The 19,915-nt window shown below is 44.0% G+C and overlaps 1 protein-coding gene across 1 annotated transcript in view; it reads left to right on the forward strand.

Annotated features, from left to right (window-relative positions):
* Positions 1 to 11,416: 11,416 nt before the first annotated feature.
* LOC307078796 (solute carrier family 12 member 2-like) overlaps positions 11,417 to 19,915 on the forward strand; it is a gene marked incomplete at both ends in the record, with an annotated part of 56,168 nt that continues 47,669 nt past the window's right edge. Inside the window, 6 exons of the mRNA XM_079740776.1 lie at positions 11,417 to 11,872; positions 13,453 to 13,575; positions 13,782 to 13,857; positions 13,959 to 14,054; positions 16,738 to 16,877; positions 17,369 to 17,479. Coding sequence (XP_079596902.1) covers positions 11,417 to 11,872; positions 13,453 to 13,575; positions 13,782 to 13,857; positions 13,959 to 14,054; positions 16,738 to 16,877; positions 17,369 to 17,479 — 1,002 coding nt within the window. The remainder of the gene's footprint in view (positions 11,873 to 13,452; positions 13,576 to 13,781; positions 13,858 to 13,958; positions 14,055 to 16,737; positions 16,878 to 17,368; positions 17,480 to 19,915) is intronic.

A 19,915-nucleotide genomic window follows, 5' to 3' on the forward strand; every position in this document is an offset into this window, starting at 1 on the left:
GGACATTGTCCACCATGGATCTGCCGGGCACACAGTAGGTCTGGTCCCGGTGGACGAGATGCTCCATAGCTACCCCCAGCCTGGAGGCAAAGAGTTTGGACAGAAGCTTGTAATCCACACACAGTAGAGACACAGGGCGCCAGTTTTTAATGTCCTGCAGGTTTCCTTTTTTTGGGAGCAGCGTGATTACAGCTCTCCTGCAGGACGTGGGCATTAAACCAGAGGCCAGACTTTCATTAAAAACATCTAAAATATCTTTAGCAAAGATATGCCAGAAGGCCTTATAATATTCGACGCTCAGGCCATCTATGCTGGGAGCCCGCCGCCCTTGCATGCCCTGAAGAGCGGCTAGCAGCTCTGGCATTTGTAATGGCCTGTTGAGCTGTGCATTTGTCTCCTCAGAGACCTGAGGCAATCCATTGCAGAACCCCTCCACCTGAGCTTCCTGCTCCTCATACTCACTGCTTTAGAGTGATGAATAAAATTGCACAGCTCGCCTTCGTATCTGGCTTGGTTCTGTTAGTGTTTGCCCTGTTTCTGCTAAAAGTGAGTGGATTACCTGCTTCTGCCTGCTCCTCCTCTCCAGGCCGAAAAAATAGCTAGTGGTATCATCCATCCCCGCACTGGCTTGAAACCGGGACCTGACCAGTGCACCCTGTGCTTTAACATCCAACAGGTCGGCTAACGCTAGCTTTTTGATCTTAAGGATTTCAATATATCCTCGATCTGCTGTGGACTCGCTCAATCTTTTTAGTTCCACTATATCAGTCTCCAGGTCTTTCATAGATCTGGTGGTGTCTCTGGTGACATTGAGGGTGTGCTGTTGACATAAAAGTTTAATCTCCCCCCACTGCCTAATACTGCTAAAATCACCCTTCCCTTTGTCTAAAAACATCCCAGAAATACATAAGAACCTCTTTAAAATGTTTATCAAATGCTAAGACTGAATTATAATGCCAATAAGTGCTTTCAGGTAAGATATTCTGAATAAAAACATTACACAAAACTAAAGGATGATCACTTAAACCAGAAGGAACAATACTGCACATTTTGAAAATATTAAAATTATGCTTAAAAAATTAAATACGGTCTAGCCTAGTTTAGGAGATCCTACTCTCTCTGAGGTGGGACCAGGTTTACTGACGGCAGTCCGCATGCGTCCTCTTCCACACCTCCACCAGGCCATGAGAATAGACCAGCTGCCTCAGAACATGTTGGGAAACTGGATCTCTGGAACTCTGCATGGTTGCGATCTAGCGCAGTGTTTTCAGTACAGTTAAAATCCCCGCCCCAAGAATTAAAAATCCTCTGAGGCACAGCCATCTTAAACATCATTAACTTTTTCTAAAAACAGCTTCCTCTCTGTACCAATTGTTGGAGCATACACATTGATAAAAACAGCAGTAAAAATGTCGAACCGTGTTCTCATTAAAAGCAACTTCTCCTCGATAAAATGCTCGACCTCCAGTGAGACTTGCGTAAAAGACTTGGAGAGGAAGCCAACTCCTCCACTCAGAGAAGTGTTGTGACTTAAAATGACTTCCCCCTCCCACTCTCTCCTCCAGTCTGCCTCATTGGTTCTGTCACTATGTGTCTCTTGTAAATAAAATACATCAATATGTTTCATTTTGGCGCCGTCTGCCATATTTTTTAGTTCTTCCATATTTGTAGTCCTCGTCCCCCATATGTGTAGTCCTCCCATTCGATACATTTGCGGTCCCCATCCGCCATATTTGGAGTTCTCTTACTCCACCTCATGTTGTAGTTCCCCTCCCTAGAATTGTATGGAAGTTAGGACTTGTGAGGGTATTTTGGTTTGGCCTGATGAGGCCTGGACCAATTTCGGTGGTCAGCTTCTTAGTTTTGTAACTGTGTATATAGGAATCTGAGGAGGGGGGCAGGGGAGGCACCAGTAAAGTTATTTATAATAGTGAAAAGTTATTTGGGAACGGATGCGGCAAGATGGGATTGTGAATGCAGGGACAGAAGGATCCCTTTGTGTGTGAGAGATACTTTTTAGGCCTTGTTCCACGATGGGGAGTGGAGGATATTGCATTCCAGGCTTGTCTGTTAACGGTCCTAGGTGCTGCTTGACCCTAAGGGGAGTGAGGAAGGGTGAGAGAGAGAACACATTTCACCAGATTTGTTGGTCTACACCAGACTATACCAGTGAGCAATGTAGAAAGACACACAGTACAGAGAAAGGATATAGAGAGTGTACTCTCCTGAAAAGCGTGTGGTGGCCATACACCATAAGATACCACTTATCCTAAGAGTCCGGTTGGGTCTCGGTGGGACTTTCAGGCGTTGATAGATTTGCAGTTCTTTGTCCTCCATGTTTGGAGTTCTTTGTAGTCCCTGTAGCTAGGTTTCATTCTAACCACCCCTTCTGCTGGCCGGAAAAGGAACTACCACCAGTTCCAGCCAACAACACCCCCTGCAGGCCAACAAGAACAATTACCACCAGTTCCAGCCAACAACACCCCCTGCAGGCCAACAAAAACAATTACCACCAGTTCCAGCAAACAACAACCCCTGCAGGCCAACAAGAACAATTACAATCAGTTCCAGCCAACAACACCCCCAACACCCCCTGCAGGCCAACAAGAACTACTACCACTAGTTCAACATAATGACCGCACAAAACGTCCTGTCACAGCTTGCAGAGGCGAAGCCCGAACCAGACACCCCGGCTCACCTGAGAGCTACGGTAGCAAGGTACCTAGTGGCCAATGCACAAACAGGCAAGCCACTGTCCACTAGTGAACAAAAGTCCTGGGAAAAAAGAGAGAAGAAATACAGAAAAGAGTGGGAAGAAGAGGGCATATGGGCAGTGGGGGTGAAGGTCGACACCAAACTACCTACGGATGCCTGGAACTACATCCTACAAGACAGTAAGAGGGCTGCAGCCAGATGCGCAAATGCTAAAAAGGACCTGAAGAATGACACACTCGAAAATAGGATGAAAAGAGAAAGGTACACCAACACCCTGCTCAATGCCTACAATGGGTAACACCATTGAAACAAACGGCTTCGTACCCAGTATTTAAGAAGATTTACCACGACACTAGAGGAAAACTGTTCCTGCGGAGGTTGTTACCAGGTAAGTAATTCCATAGTTTCTAAGGTAAATTGAATAAACCCTTTCTAAATGGGTGTAGCTATGAATAATAACTGCAAGAAAAAATAATTTATTGGAAAGTACTATGCTAATTTCTAGATAGTACATCATGAAACTTGGGCTGTTACCAACATAAACCTTGGATAAATACAATTGTAACTTGAATTAATAGGTGTTTCTAACAATTGGTTGCCTAATTTCCTAGGAAGTACACAATAATATCAGAGTTATTACCAACCTAAAACAGTTACAACTACACGGTACTTAGTTGAGTTGATGGGTAATAGTGGAGGTTTTACTTAGTACTTCAGAAAATGCAAATGCAAATGCACTTTTGAAAATGCAAATTTTAATATTGTGATTTTTCTTTTTACATCTCTTTGGTTAAGGACAACAGGTGGATTAGCACTACATCTGCTTGGAAGAATCAGAAGTAGTGGGTTTACCTTTCAAATGCCACTAGTACTGCTACAACACTTTGATAAAATGTTAGCATTTGATAATATGATATCTTTAACTCTGATAAGTTACCTTTCGATTCGCCCCATCAATCCACCCCCACGCACACAATGGGTAAACGCAGTGGCGACTGGTCATTTGGGGCAAGTGGGGCTCGGCCCCACCTACTCTCACAAGAAAAAAAAGAAAAAAAAAGAAAATTAAAAAAGAAAAATATAAAAAAATATATATTTAAAATAAATTATACATATATATATTTCAAAAAAATCTCCCCAGAAAGTACTGTAAAATAATAAGTTTGGCGCTTTTAGTTCAGTTTTAGTCGACCCTGGCTTGCTTCTTCAGACTGAGTTCGTCTGGAGGGGCAAGAGGGGCTCGAGCCCCACCAGCCCAATGTACTGTGTATTGGACCTAAGAATTGAAATGCGCATGCTCCGAGTGTTTCTCTGTTGAAGTGGACAGAGATTATTTTACTTCTGGTGGGGCTAGCCCCACCGGGACCGCCATGGACATATATGGTTCGTTCCACTACAGTGCAATTTCATTTTTCACCGTTCATTGGCTGTAGTGTGTGTTGTGATGAGTCATGACTCGAGTGACCTCCCACCTCACCTCACCTCACGTGCCGCAAGCGAGAAGCCCGGTAGTGAAGAAGAGAAGGAGAAGGATAACTTTGCTAACAAACATGTCGGAGGCACACAAATGAAAACGAGTCAACAACATGAATGAGGTAGATCATCGATTGGAGCACAGATTTGAGACTCTTATTCTGGAGGAAAAATTAGAGGTAAAACGCTTTATGTCTTGTGCTTTTCAGTCTATTTATGTTTTTCTCGTCTTATATGTTCCCACTCCTGGCCTGCACCTTGTCGTGGTGAGTGGGCTTTAAACCAAGACAGGCCATTCTGAATCTTTTCTTTCACAGCTATTATCTTTGATTTCTCCTCCAGGACACTGCCTAGGCCTATGGGAGGTGTACTCCATCGTAAAATGATATTGGGTTCTTATACTTTCATTATTGCAATGTTTTGATGGCAGCAATAAAAGATTAAAAGCTGCACTAATGTACTTTATTAATTATATATATATATATATATATATATATATATATATATATATATATATATATATAATAATAAATAACTTAGATCAAAAACAAAAAGCCCAGCATACTGAATAGTGTTAAAGTATATTCTTATTTGTAATGGTTGTGATGGCCCCAGTACCTGCCTGCTGTCCTGGCAGGTCCCTCTGGGTGGAGCTGAGGGCTGAATAGAGAATGGGAAACACCAAGCCAGGGCTACAAACAGCATGGTGGGACACTGACACGTAAGTAAGACCAACGAAGGAAGCCCAATCTCTATTTTGAAATACTTTTGCTTTTTTATGAAAATTACCATTTTTATTTGTAATATATTAGGGCTGTAACTTTTTCCAAAAATGAATTTCAAACAAAATTAAAATGCCCCGTAATTTGTTTGGATGGTTGTCTGTATGCCTGCAAAGCCAGTAGCAACAGTAATAAAAGTGAAGGGGTCTACCATTTTTGTTGAAAGATTTCGGCAGTTTAGACGCTGTTGAGCGTATGACTGCCCTTCACAGGTCAGATGTTGAACTAGGTTTTCACATACAGTCCTGTGTTGTGCAGGATAGCCGGGAGCAGGAGGAGTCAACGTCTACAAAGATCGCCACGACTTTCAAAACAAACGGGTGACGTCACGGACACTGGTTCGTCATTTAAAAGAATGAAAAATATTAGCCTAGCCCCACCTGTTTTTTACATGTAGAAACGCCACTGGGTAAACGCCCTCATGTGTATCCATTACGGACGCAGTTGGCTGCATGGGTAACCGGGACTGAAGACTGTCTCAATCCCTCCACTTTGCAATCTATACTACCTTATGGGTGGGGACTGATTGTATCCCAACCACGGCATCCTGCAGTAAGCCAGTATGGAAGGCTGGTTAGCCAGCGACGGGTAAGATCTCACCTTGACACCTGGGACAACCTAAGACTGGCACAGTCACAATTTGGCAGATTCACTGTGAGCACTAGCTCACTTGATCATGAACAAGCTGTGACAAGCTGCAACCATCATAGGAAGAGCCGGTTGGTGAAAGGTGGAGGAGGAACAGGTCAGAAATGTCCGCTCAGGCAGCGGAAGTGGTGGACTTGGAACGGGGCATGTCGCGTTTTAGTTTATTAAACCTTTGCGGTATATACTGACGCATGTAACAAATTCGGTTTAGTGCATGACTTTGGGATCAGCGTGGTTTCAAGGCGGCTGATGGTAAACCCACCAATATCGACCTTTGGTTTTGGATATACTGGCTTCCCAATAGATTGGTTTTATTTTACAGATTGTTAAGGTAAGGGACTTTAACGTTGGTTGCACCAACGGCATTGTAAGGTTTGCTTATCATTTAATGTGCATGGCCAATGCCATGTGCAAGGAGGGAAGTAGTGTGAAATGAAATCAAGGTGGATACTGTAATCAAAAAATTTGAACCTTACCAAGGTTTGAAATTAGCTCAGAATATGGAATGGGATGCTCAAAACAAAAATCAACACTCTGTGCAAGCACTAAATAGAATTGGGTAGATGCACTATCTATTGCACTAATATGTTATCACATGCAACATAATAGAATGACTTAGCTAACCTTGCATGAAATGCTTACGGGTCGACTCATGCATTCACCTTCATTTCAAGGGCCCCATAAGGGACTTCCATTAGAGCAATTAAAAATAGAATTAAGGAAAATATGTTTGAACAACTAACTGCTGTATATGAGTTTGTATTCCAATAAGAGAAATACAAATTTTCAGAGCCAGATGCAGACCCACCGTCTACCAACTACTTCAGGATCAGACCCAGCCGAGCAAGGAGCAACAGCCACATGATGCAATCAAATAGCGTCAGGGTTTAAATCAGTTCTGTTTTGGTGGTCAACCATTAATAAAAATGTTGATTGGTTAAATTACATTTACAATAATCAGCAACGGTTTGTCAATTTTACAGAGGATGCAGTCAAAGGACTGTCCGAACAATTAGATGCCACCTCCAGGATGACATATCAGAATAGGCTAGCCTGAGATATGTTATTGGCAACGAGGAGGGGTGTGTGGGATGATAGGGACAAAATGTTGTACTTTTATCCCCAATAACACAGCTCCAGATGGGTCGGTGGCCAGGGCACTGGCAGGATTATAATCCCTCAGGTTAGAATTGGCAGAGAACTCCAGCATTAATGACCCTTTCACTGGATGGATGGAGAACCTGTTTGGTAGGTGGAAGGGCTTGATCCAGTCAGTACTCGTCCCGGGAATTGTGGCAGTAACCGTGTTAGTTGTTTTCGGTTGCTGTAGTATTCCCTATGTGCGAGGGCTACTGAATCGGCTGATCACCACAGCAGTGGGCGCTCCAGAAGCGCCAGGTGCCATCTAGGCTTACATGGGGATCAGATATGATCCGGTGAACATGGACGAGATATACCCTGAGGGGCCCGGCCTGATCCAGCTGCGGTATGTAGAATAGTCAACACCTGTAGTAACGCCTGTATCTAAGAGAATCAATATTTCTGGTTTACTTACTTACAATGCGGGTTATGTTTGTTATTGTATAGTATTGTTTGGTTGCGAGTGTAACATGTTGTTTCTGTATCACTGCACTAATAATGGCACTGTTGAATTTCTTCGAGCCAGTAGGCTATATGTTGCTTACTACTGATAGGGCTGAGTTGACGATGGGGGACCTGTTTCCTTTGACAACAAAGGAAACAGTATGTAGAACTGAATTCCTTTGACAACAAAGGAAACAGGAGCTGCGACTACAACAATGTCCAAAACCCCCCACATACATACAGCGCACCAATACGTGCGTGGTGCTTATTGCTTGTAGAATGGTCATGACCAAGGAGGGAATTGTGACGAAAATAAGCACGTAATCTGTAATATCCGCACAAAGGGAGCAGGACCAAACATATAAGCTGTAATAACTGCACATAGCCACAAGGGGAGCAGGACCAAACATATAAGCTATAATAACTGCTCATGACCACAAGATGGAAGCATCATCACACATGAGGAAGCCGGAGGCGGGCTCTCAAAACCATAGCCAATCAGAGCACGTACTACGTCATATAGGCCATGCCTACTCTGTATTGGAGCAGGTGTGCGCCCCAGGGAGGCCAGAAACACACGGTAGCTCATCTAATGGTCGGCTGGGTGGATCTCTGCTTACGTCATATACAATTCCCGTCCTATTGCTTCATAGTTACCATACCAAAACTTTAACAAATAAAGTAAGTCAAAAGCGAGCCTGATTCGAGTACCTTTTCTGAAAGAACGCGACACAGGCACTGTTATACATACACATGCCCATGAAGGCAAGCAGGGAAATCTCCTGTGAGTCTTGAGAGTAGGGAAGTGGAAGAAAAACATCCTTGAGATCCATGGATGTGAACCAAGCGTCCCCTCTCACACAGCTCTCACTCTCTTGGAGCCACGCTCTGGTGGTGAGCATTTAGAATTTCTGCGTAACAACTGATATGTTGATAACGAATGATCCAGAATTGGCACATCTCCCAAAAGACTGGGCTCATCTCCTGCAGAGCTGTGCTCGCAACAGGGTCCTGCACCCTAGCCTCCACCATCCCCAAAAAGGGTGGGGGACGGTGCTTGAACTGAATAGGAGGTCCACACCTCAGTTTGTTATCCAACAATGATGGTAGACCGCAACACTCTCGCCTCACAGCGCTCAGAGAGAGGGCGAACAGACAACTGAGGAAAAGCTGTCTGAAAAGCCCTCAGACCTTCATATAGTGTGACGGAATTGCTTGTCTGCAAGCGGAGATTATCACTTGAGGGCAGGGGGCTGCACTGTGCCATGAGCGTAATGGAAAGCTCCTCCTTCTCCTTACAGCCAAGAGACTGTAGGGAGAAGGCAGGGAAAAGTCAGGGTCTAGGGGACTGCTACACAAGGCCATAGATACGACGAGTCCCCAGCTTGCTCATGAAGCACAAGGGGACGCTCAATGGAGGCAGACAAACCTGGGCTTTACTCCGACGTCTAAACACCGCCCCACAACCACTAGGCTGAACAGAGGGGAGGGCGCTTGACAATTCTACACATGGTTGTGTAAAGATGTACTGCCGTTAAGTCAAACAAACTTAATATCCTTCCATCCTTTATGTATAAAGCATATATTTATATCATGGGCGGAAAGAAACACGAAGCAGCTCAGTTATGGAGGCCGTTTGCAAACTTTTGCTGCTCAAAAACGTGCTTCACTTGTTCCAGATTTAACTCGAGCTTTGCTTAATTTTTCAAGGATTTAGCAAATAAACACCACTCCAAACTGCTCTGCAATTTACATGTCACGTTTTCCCACATATAAAATTTGAATTATATGTTCAATCTAATCCTAAATGGGCATTTTATATCTAAATCAAAATCTTATATCTTAATTTAAATTGATATCCTTAATCTGAAGCTAAATCTTATGTCAAAATCTAAATCTTTAAATCGAAATCGAAATGCTAAATACCAAATCAAAATCTAAATTGAAATGCTAAATCTAAATCCTGTATCCACATCCTAAATCTAAATCTACATTTTATATCTAAATCTTGTATCTAAATCAGAAGAAAAGGATGGGGCGGAGCTGCTGTACGCCGCCTTAATAGAGTGGCGAAGTCACGCCCCTTCCAGTAGAGCCCATGGAACCTATGAGATCGAAAAATATGTATGGATTTCAATGGAGAGAAAGTAATTATCTTCTGGTCCCAGTCTTTATATGCCCCGGATAACACATATGTTGTTTATGGATTTAAATGATAATTTTTCATGTCAAGAGTTTGACCGTTTATTGTGCAATAGTTCAGTTAAAGGCTAGAGAAAACACAATGAGAAAGACTACATGTCTCATATGTGCCGTCACCCTCCATGCGACTGGCTTGGACAAGATCGACAATCTCCCCATCGGTATAACTGAAACTCTCCACATGCCCCAACTTATAATTGTTTTCACTCTTTTGATGCTTTTATCCTCCCCTTGGAAAAAACCTAACATTATCAAACTTCTTTACGAAAATGTTTGGTTTCCTTTGCATGAAAAATTATCATTTAAATCCAAAAACAACATATGTGTAATCCGAGGCATATAAAGACTGGGACCAGAAAATAATTACTTTCTCTCCATTGAAACCCATTCATATTTTTCGATCTCATAGGTCCCATGGGCTCTACCGGAAGGGGCGTGACTTCGCCACTCTATTACACAGTGCTGTAGGAAGTGTGGGCGGGGCCCACATTGATTGGCGCATTGCTGACATTTTCCGTGCAGGGAGAAGCCCAATTCGAAGCCTAGATGCGTAGCCTACATGAAATACAACAGTGAGCGTTGAACGAGATACAGCTAGCCCTCTGGCGGGGCTGGGCCGGTTTCAGGAGGAGCAGCGCTCCGCTTGTCTTAGCAACTTTAATGGTCGACCGGCCCTTTCCGGTTCACCTGCGTAGACAAAGCACTAACCCAAAAGCGCAACAAACCCAGTGGCAACAAGCAAAGTAATTTCAAGGCTCCATTCAGAGTCTCTTGTGCAACAACGTCTGGTAATATCAATGGCTCTACCTTCATATTAATCGTGTCTAAGACAGGTGTCAATATGTGTTCAATATATGAGTAAATGTATATATGTGTATAATTGAGCCATATTTGAGCCAGATGTCAAGGTTGTCAAACTCAGAAATTAGATTCAAGACTCTATACACCCCTTGTGCTCGCAAAAAGACACACATTCACTTAAACAACCACACACACACACACACACACACACACACACACACACACACACACACAATGGCCCTTGTGTGTGTGAATGCCTCAGTCAGCCACGGAGCCCACGATGACAAGTGCCTTTGTTTGTCTCGTTCACGAGTGTTTAGAATGCGACGCGTTTATGGAGATCTTGAATGAAAGCAGGGTTTCGACATAGTAGTATACTAATATATATTATTAAGCAGCGGTTTGGGTTCCATTCTGAATTGTTTTGAGCTTTCCAAATCATGGAGGATACAGTTAGTTCTATAGATGATCTTAAAATAGTTCATAGCTCAGGTTGGGGGCTAGTTGGCTGGTTCTCCCTCTGACGTGACCGTTCAGCATTAGTAAACTTAAAACAAATGCAAAATGGAACAGATATGACAGCTATGACAACTTTTACAACTATTAAACTAGTACACCTACATAGCCAACCATTTCAAACAGTAAAACTATAAAAATATGAAGATGATTATAGAATAGGTAAAAACATTTTGCGCAGACATGACTGACATGCATTTGTATTTCTTTGTCCATTTATTGAAGAAACCTGAATGGAGTTATGTTTCGTTGAGTCATCCTCTCCCCCCCCTCCAACTGGTGTTCTCTCTGGTGGTCTCTCCGGGGGTCCCGGTCCAGGACCACAGTGGTCAGCCTCCCATCCCAGTCTCAAAAGACTGATTGTCATTTTGCACCATTTCTCCTCCATCTCGAGACATCAGAGCAGTAGGAGGAGTAGGAGTAAGGGGAGTACAAAGAAGAGAGGACGGCTTGCTGTCCGTTACGCCCCGAAGCTTAGCACAAGCCATGCTGCGTACTCAGACCCAGAGGGAGACAGACCACCTTCAGGCCCCTGACAGCCCTGCTGTTATCACCCCACTCGGCAGTGTATTGTAAGCCTACTGTTGGGTGCTGATGGGACATCGGTGACTCGTGCGTCACATCTCTGGTTCAGAGTGTTTTTTACTCTGGTGGTTCGGTTCGGTTCCGCACGCAGTTAATCAACATCGTTGGATATGTCTGGACCCCCGGGTCAGAAACCAGCTCTGCGGGCCAGCGGCTCCCCAAAGAGCCGCTTCCAGGTGGACGTTGTCATGGAGGCAGAGAGAGCCGAGGCCTCCTTGGGGGGTCGGTCCCCAGCTCCCGGGACGGATGACCCCAAGGGCCGGTCCAGAGTGGTGGTGGGCTTCCTGGACCCGGAGGGCCTTGGGAGCGCTATGGACATCGGACTCCCACCCGACGTCTCCCATAACGGGGACACGGTGAAGAGCGACTCGGTCAGCCTCCACTCCACAGGCACGGGACACACGCACGTTTCGGACTCGCAGTCCAACACCTACTACATGCGGACGTTTGGACACAACACCATCGACGCCGTACCCAACATCGACTTCTACCGAAATACCGCTGCGGCGTTGGGAGAGAAGCTGATCCGACCATCGCTGTCAGAACTCCACGATGAGCTGGACAAGGTAATGGCCGGAGCACTGAACAGGTCTTAAGTTACTAAGTAGGCTACTTGAGTACTTTACTCAGTTAATTAAACAGCCCTGCCTCGTTCTGAGGCATGTGTAAACAACATTAGAACTTGATTGATTGGACAACTTACTTAACTTACTTACTACACTTTATTACATACATTTCATTCAATTGATAGATTTCAATCAGTTTGTAAGTCACAATTTAATACAAATGCGATAATATGAATTTAAGGATATCATTAGGCCCTTTCAGATTATAAACCTATATTCTGCATCCCATACTAAATTAATATTAATCTAAATATGTTGATAAGAGGTATGTGACCATTCGGTTTTCACCACCGGTGAAAACCATTAAGATTTCACAGATTGTAATTTTTCTTATGGCTCCTATTGATGACGGTATATTCATTAGTAGGCTTAAGGTAGGTTCACTGCTAAACTGGTATTAGTGGTAGAGTACAATGATTAAAATGATGAGTCTATATTTTGAATTAAAGACAGGAGGAAGGCCTGTCTCACACACTCTGACCTCCATGTCTCACATTAGCCTACGGATTAAAACTTTGAATGTTACACTGTGATTGACCTACGAGTCCTTCTCTTCCAGTAGTCATTAATGCAGCGGCCACGGGTTATTAGTACGACACACATTCCGCTCCACCCACTGCCCAGGACAGGCCCCCACTGTGACATCAGCGGCTGGCCTGACACGCGAGTTGACACACAATCCATTTATTCTGCCGGGTAACCCGGGCTTCCCGGTGCCCCGACACGGACAGTCTACCGATACCGTTGACAGAGTCACAGAAACATTTTCTTAAATAAAAATGAAGAGGCCCCCAGCTCCTATGAACCTCAGGAGCGAGGGCGCATATCTCAACTCACCCAAGTATATCACAGGATCTGCTGTGACAGACACACAGCCATTTATAGTAGCTTAAAATATATATTAATGAATCCCTATTTTACAGAGCAACACATCCACATATGCAGCACCATTATTGGCCTAATTAATTCTCTGACAATAAGCATAGAGGTGTAACGCGGCAATTGTATATGCAAGGGCTCTGGCCACTGAGCAGGATAGGGACATGAACAAAACCTTTAAAAAGTTGGGTCGGCTTCTATTAACTATGATTTTTTCATGTTTTTAGGAAGTTGGATCTTAATGTGCACCCATGCATAGGAATAGGATTATTCCACCCTGTGTTTAGATGAGATAAGATGAAGGCTAATCTTAGGCAATGGAAAAATACTTGTAGGCTATGCATTATTGACAGTTGAGGTAGAATACAATAGTTACAATCATTAGTCACAATACTTGATGCTTTATATATAAGATAATGCAATGCAATTGATTCAGCACAGATTTGCGGGATAATAATAATTGGCAAAAATCAAAAATCAACTAACTCAAATACAGTCAAAGTTAATAGAGCTAGACATGAACCTATTTACATATTATCCATCACCTGGCACCATTCTGAAGTAATCAGAAACAATATCCTGTGATGAGACTCCCTTTCTGTCGTTAACATCATCCATGTCTGTGCTGTGATTGGCCAAAGGAGCCCTTTGAGGACGGTCTGGCCAATGGGGAGGAGCCCTCTGCAGCAGAGGAGGCAGCAGCCTTGGCAGCCAAGCAGGCCAAAGGAGGAACTATCAAGTTTGGTTGGGTGAAAGGTGTCCTGGTAACTGAGGCCTCTTGTTTCAATAGTTTGATTGACTGACTGACTGACAGAATGTTTGGTTGACTGCTACATTGATTGGCAAATAATTCCCAAATGTTCCCATTGATTTTCGGACTGTTTTGAATGGCTGACAGCTCTGTCTAATTGTTTGATCAACCAATAGACATGCGGTTGTGTGCATAAATCAAAAGCTCGTGTGTGTTTAGGTGCGCTGCATGCTCAACATCTGGGGGGTCATGCTGTTCATCAGGATGTCCTGGATCGTTGGCCAAGCAGGCATCGGTATGTTGTCATCCGCAACCTCCGCCTCTTTAGGCTCCTCCCACATTGTGACATCACAGACATATCCCCTACAATCTGGTGACGATGTGATTGTGTTGCAGGGCTGACTATCGCTATCATCTGCATGGCAACGCTGGTCACCACCATCACCGGACTGTCCACCTCTGCCATAGCAACCAACGGATTTGTGAGAGGAGGTTTGTTTAAAGGAGACATATTATGGCGTTTTCACAACAAGTAAACATAGTATTTGAGTTCCCGAAAACATGTTTGAAGCTGTTTGCTGGAAATAGCTTTTAGGAAAAAAAATCGCGCCTACCACTATTCCCCTCTGCTTCAGTCCCTTCAGAATGCGCTGTTTCTGGTGTCTGTAGCTTTAATGCAAATGAGCTGCTGCCCATTGACCAATGAGCTGTCAGACTGAACCACAGCATGGAGGAGAAAGGATTGTTGCCATCTGCGGACTCCTGGAGCTCTATATCTATATAATAGAGTATAATATAATAATAATAATAATAATAATATTACATATGGGTATTTATATAATATTATATATAATATCTCGGCCAAATGCTATGTGCGCCTCGGATGATATTTTGAATCATAAAAACTGCGTCTGACGTCTCTGGCACTTTCACAACAAGCAAAGACTCGTAGTGGGGGATATCTCGGACATGGTTGAGAAGAACAGGAGGAAAGGAACTTTGGCCTTGGCTCTCTGAAGTCCATGAACTGCGACATGGAGGAGAAAGGGATTGTTCTCCGGGAGCTGAGATGCCGAACTGCCGCCGAGCACCCTGCGGCGCACCTCCGCCGAAGCTTCGGCGGCACTGCCGGAGCTGCCGGGCTGCCGCCGAAGCTTTGGCGGCAGCCGTCAAAGACGCCCGGCCGCAGGCAGTCCAGCAGCTCCGGCGGTGTACTCCGGGAGCTGAACTGCTGCCGAAGCTTTCTGGCTGCTCCGGCGGGTGCCCTCCGGGAGCTGAAAAGTCCGGCGGGGGAAGCTCGGTGGCAGTCCGGCAGCTCAGCTCCGGTATTACAATCCCTTTCCTCGCCATGTCTCCTCCTCGGGAATGCCGCCAATGCTTCGGCGACAGTCCGGCAGCTCCGGCGGTGCCGCCGGCAGAGAAAGGGATTGTACTCCCGGAGCTGAGGTGCCGCCGAGTCCCCCCCGCCGGAGCTGCTCGTCCGCTGGTCCACAAAATCTTAGCTATGCTCTGATTGGAGGGGAGTGGGGAAGTGGGAGGTAATATTCAACTGTGCCCCCTTCCTACGTAGGAGGGGGCGCCGAAACTGACTCGCTCGTTTGGTAACTGTAGGCGATGTAACGGTCCCAGAGACTTGTCGTGGAGGAATATAGATTTTATACGTGTTTATGTGTTTGGTTATTCATAACTGCTTTAAGTTCCTTATTACAATTATTGTAAATAGATACAATATATGCTAGTGAAATTAATGCAATTATTGTAAGGTAAATGTTTAAAAAAGTTATATTATGCATGTGACGTAGTAGGTCACGGGACCAGTCTGTTAACACAGCAAGTAGATCGCGGGTCAGACGTAACGGTTGTAAAAGTATGTTAAGGCTACAACAATTCTGTTCATTGTCCAAGAGGCGCACACGGTAATTGGTTTATTTACTGTTTTACGATCAAGTCAATTTCTGTGTAGTTAATCATGGGATTTAAATATTGTTTATCGTCCTTTTGTAGTTTTCACGGTGTCAAACGGTGTACGAGGAGAGCAAAAAAGACAAAGACATCAGTATGAAGCGTGGCCATTATTCCATTGGACCGGTGCAGTTAAAGGCGGGGTACTTTCAGAAATGCATATCTCACTCAAAAAATCATGTACAGCCTTTTTTCAAAGTTTGCATGCTTGTGGGAGCACCAGAGACCCAAAACAACACCCCAAATCCCAGGAAAAGTGTTGTTTTCATAATATGTCGCCTTTAATACTCTAAAGCACCCGTCAGTTAGAGTTCATCATTATGTGGTCTCTTATCTACTGGTCACTGTTAATAACTTCAACACGTACTGGTCTAACTGGGTCTTGAATAAAGGATCAGTACCATTATGTAAAGTAAACAGACTATTTTGAATCAATTCAACAGTTTTCCACTGTGGCATCCCAGACATCTATTGTCACATCACACATCCATTTGAAGTCAAGCCTGATTGGTTGAACAGGGGACATATGGGAATTAAATTAGTGCACAGGGAGAAATAAAGGAATTCGCTGGTTGCTATACACAGATGAAGAAGAAGCACTTTAGGTGATTTCATGGCAGGTCAGTATCCAAACAATCAGTTCATTTGGGTTCTGATGAATTTGGCAGTGGCACAAGTGTGGATGTAGGAAACGTGCTTTGAGTCTGTACATTACATCTCCCTCCTGGTCCAGGAAGTTTCAACATGATCCCATCAGATGTTGGATCGGACTGGATGAAATCCTTCAAATAGGTAGTTCAAAACCATTGGGATTACTATCAAATCAGATTAGATCAGGGAATCGTATCCTAGCTCTAATCTTGATAAAGTCTTCAAAATGTATTTGAAGACTAAAAGATCGGATTGAGATTATTTTGATTCTTTATGTTGTTCTTTACATCCTATGGAGGCTTAAAGAACTTCTAATCAGGATCTGGTTACCTATCAGATCTGACTTGGTAATCTGAACCTGGGTCATCAAAATATGGGATTTCCAAATCTACTCGGAGCTGATTGAGATCCAAAGTTCTGAACTGAAGAGTTGGGTGGAGGACGGGGGCTGTGGTGTCTGGGTGGAGGTCAGGGGCCGTGGTGTCTGGGTGGAGGTCGGGGGCTGTGGTGTCTGGGTGGAGGTCGGGGGATGTGGTGTCTGATAACGAGGGTCTCTCCCCAGGAGGAGCATACTACCTGATCTCCCGCAGTCTGGGTCCTGAGTTCGGTGGATCCATTGGACTAATTTTCGCTTTCGCCAACGCCGTTGCCGTGGCGATGTACGTGGTGGGCTTCGCTGAGACGGTCGTCGAGATGCTGAACGTAAGACACACTGTTAAGTTATTGATCCGACATTGAGTTTTTATTGGTGTGCTATTGGTCAATGTATTGGTGTGTTATTGATGGGTTACTGTTAACATTATTTGTGGGCAATTGTATGCATGTTTCCCCTGTATGTTTGTTACTGATCCACTGATGCCACTTACTGGCTAAAGTTATAATCGCTCGGCAATACGTCTTGTTTTTATGTTGTCATGGTTACCAGCTGCATGTTCCTTAACCATTACATACACGATTGCTATTTGCTTCTTCTCTAGCTTCAAGTTAGCCTCGGAAAACATTGTTGCTTTACCCTATTTTCAAGCGACCATAAAGAAAGTGTTAACTGGAACGTGTCTTCTGCGTGGGTTCTTGGAAGAGGAGTTATGCAACTGTCGACCCCGGCAAGGTGCTGGGGGTAGAGGACAGCATAGCTGTTGATAATGTTATTGATAATGACTTTGATAACATTATCGGTGTGTTATCGGGGTCAGGATGTGGATGCTTTGATGACTGACGAGCTGAACGACATTCGAATCGTTGGAACGCTGACCGTCATCCTGCTGCTGGGAATCTCAGTGGCCGGGATGGAGTGGGAGGCCAAGGTATACACACACACACACACACACACACACACACACACACACACACACACACACACACACCAGGGAGTGGGAGGCCAAGGTACACACAAACACACACTTATACACAACCACACACACACACCCACACACAAACACAGAAACAACAGGAAGTGGGTGGCCAAGGTACACACACTTATACACAACTACACACACAACCACACACACCAGGGAGTGGGAGGCCAAGGTATACACATACTCGTAAACTACACACACACACACACTAACCAGGGAGTGGGAGGCCAAGATACACACACACACACACACACACACACACCAGGGAGTGGGAGGCCAAGGTACACACACCAGAGATGGAAATTAACACCCGCCACACGCCATTTGCGGGTGGATTTGTATGGTGGCGGGTGAATTGTGTCACTTCACCCGCCACTGTGTCGGGTAATACTTTCCAGTCAGGTTCGCTCAAATTTGCATATTTAATACATTCGTCATACGGCGCTGCACAGTTCCACAACCATTACTGTCAACATCTGGCCCCCTTCTTCTTCTACGCCTCTTTTGCTGAACTGCGACTGTCAACATCCGGGATAATATACCGGTAACCATAGAGATAATATGCCGGTTTCAACATTCAGTATATTTTTAATAAGAGATGGCGAACATCGGACAGTGGGCAACACCATGACTGGCTGGTGTTTGACGGGACGATCCAGACAATGTTCTGTGCTCTCTGTCGTAAACATGCTTCGGATGGCCACAGGTCCAATAGTTTTGTGAGTGGGACACAAAACCTAAAATTGGAAGCCGTGGAGGACCACAAGTCCTCAAAAAGTCACCTTCACGTTTGGAAAATTGCCAAGGGAAAATCAGCGCCCGAAACCACGACAGCGATGAGGACGCTCGTTAGCCTCAAAACAGCCCAGCTTGATAGAATGGCTCTACTATTTCGAAATGCACACGCAATTTCTAAAAAGGGAAGGCCATTTGAAGACTTCGAATGGCACTGCACGTAAGTTATTTTTTTATTTTCTATTAGGCCTAATGCAATAGTTTGATGCTATCGAAAAACTAGCATGTTGGGTAACCTTAGAGCTCTGCTCACTTGTTTGGCAAACAGCTGCTTTCTGTCAGTCTGGTCAAAACAGATGTCAAGTATGAGTGCTAAGACGTAGGGCTGTCTAGAATACCATTTTACTGGCTTGGAATACTCGTTGGATATTCCGAGCGAGTATTCCAATATTCGTTCAAAAACAACATTAATAATTGAACAGTAAAAAAGTCAGAGTTCCTTACTTTGCTGTTGTTCCGTTCCAAATCAGCTGTCATCTGTGCCATCGTAGCCCTTACAGGAGCTTATCAATTCATCCCGTAACGTGCATATAAATCCATGCAAAGATCCAATGTTTAGTCGTTTGTGTCCATACTAAATCCATCATTGACCGGGTATTCCTTTGACAAAAGCCATTCTGTGAATGCGCAATAGCAGGGCTGCATAGCGAACGTACACAAACAGATACGCTAACAAGTTCCTATATATATATATATATATATATATATATATATATATATATATATATATATATATATATATATATATATAGTTTAATGTATTCTGACGTTTTTCAATGTATTTAAGTCATTAAGTCATTGTTTCTTGTTTCTTCATGGCCTGTTTTCAAATGTTTAATTTCGAATGCATAGGCAGAGTATGAGTCTCGCTATACCGAGAGGTTACATCTGTTGCATTATAGGGGCAGATTTTATTATACATCTGGTTCAATTGAAGAAATTAAAAGGCCAGTGCACTGAAAAAACAAATGTTCCTATTGACTTATGATGGTGTAGCCATGTTGTTTTATTGTTAATATGTCAATTTGTTTTTTATTGAAAATACTTTGTATAGATGAATTATCCCCAAACTTGTCATCGTAACACCTTTGAAATAAACATGACTTAAAATGGCAGATACCTGTGTATTGTTTGTCATATGCGGTAAGAGTGTAACACTTTCAACTCAGTTCCTTGGTAGCGCCTACTTACAGTAAAAATCACTTCTGTTACCTCCTCAGCTTCCACGCTCCGAACCGTAGTTGGGAGCGAGCTGGTCTCTACTAATTACTTGGCTCGTTGCAGGTAACTTTGTCTAGTGGTCCAGGTTGACATAGCCGAAGCACAAACAGGGAGACGTTGGTTGGTTGCACGAAAAATGAACTCGGCTTTATTCCTTCAATGACTCCAACTGATTCGCCCGCGGTCACACGTTCTTCCTACCCACAACACACCTGTTTTTTTTCGTCACACCCATGTGCCACACAAACATATTTTCCCAGACAAGCCACCAGGGGGAGGCAGAGATTGCAACACTTCTGATGGATAAATGATTTGTATGAAAAACACTTTTCTTATCTATTGTTACTATTATATTGTTTAAAATGTCCG

This window comes from Pollachius pollachius (genome assembly GCF_949987615.1).
Source record: "Pollachius pollachius genome assembly, chromosome: 1".
Classification (NCBI taxonomy): domain Eukaryota; kingdom Metazoa; phylum Chordata; class Actinopteri; order Gadiformes; family Gadidae; genus Pollachius; species Pollachius pollachius.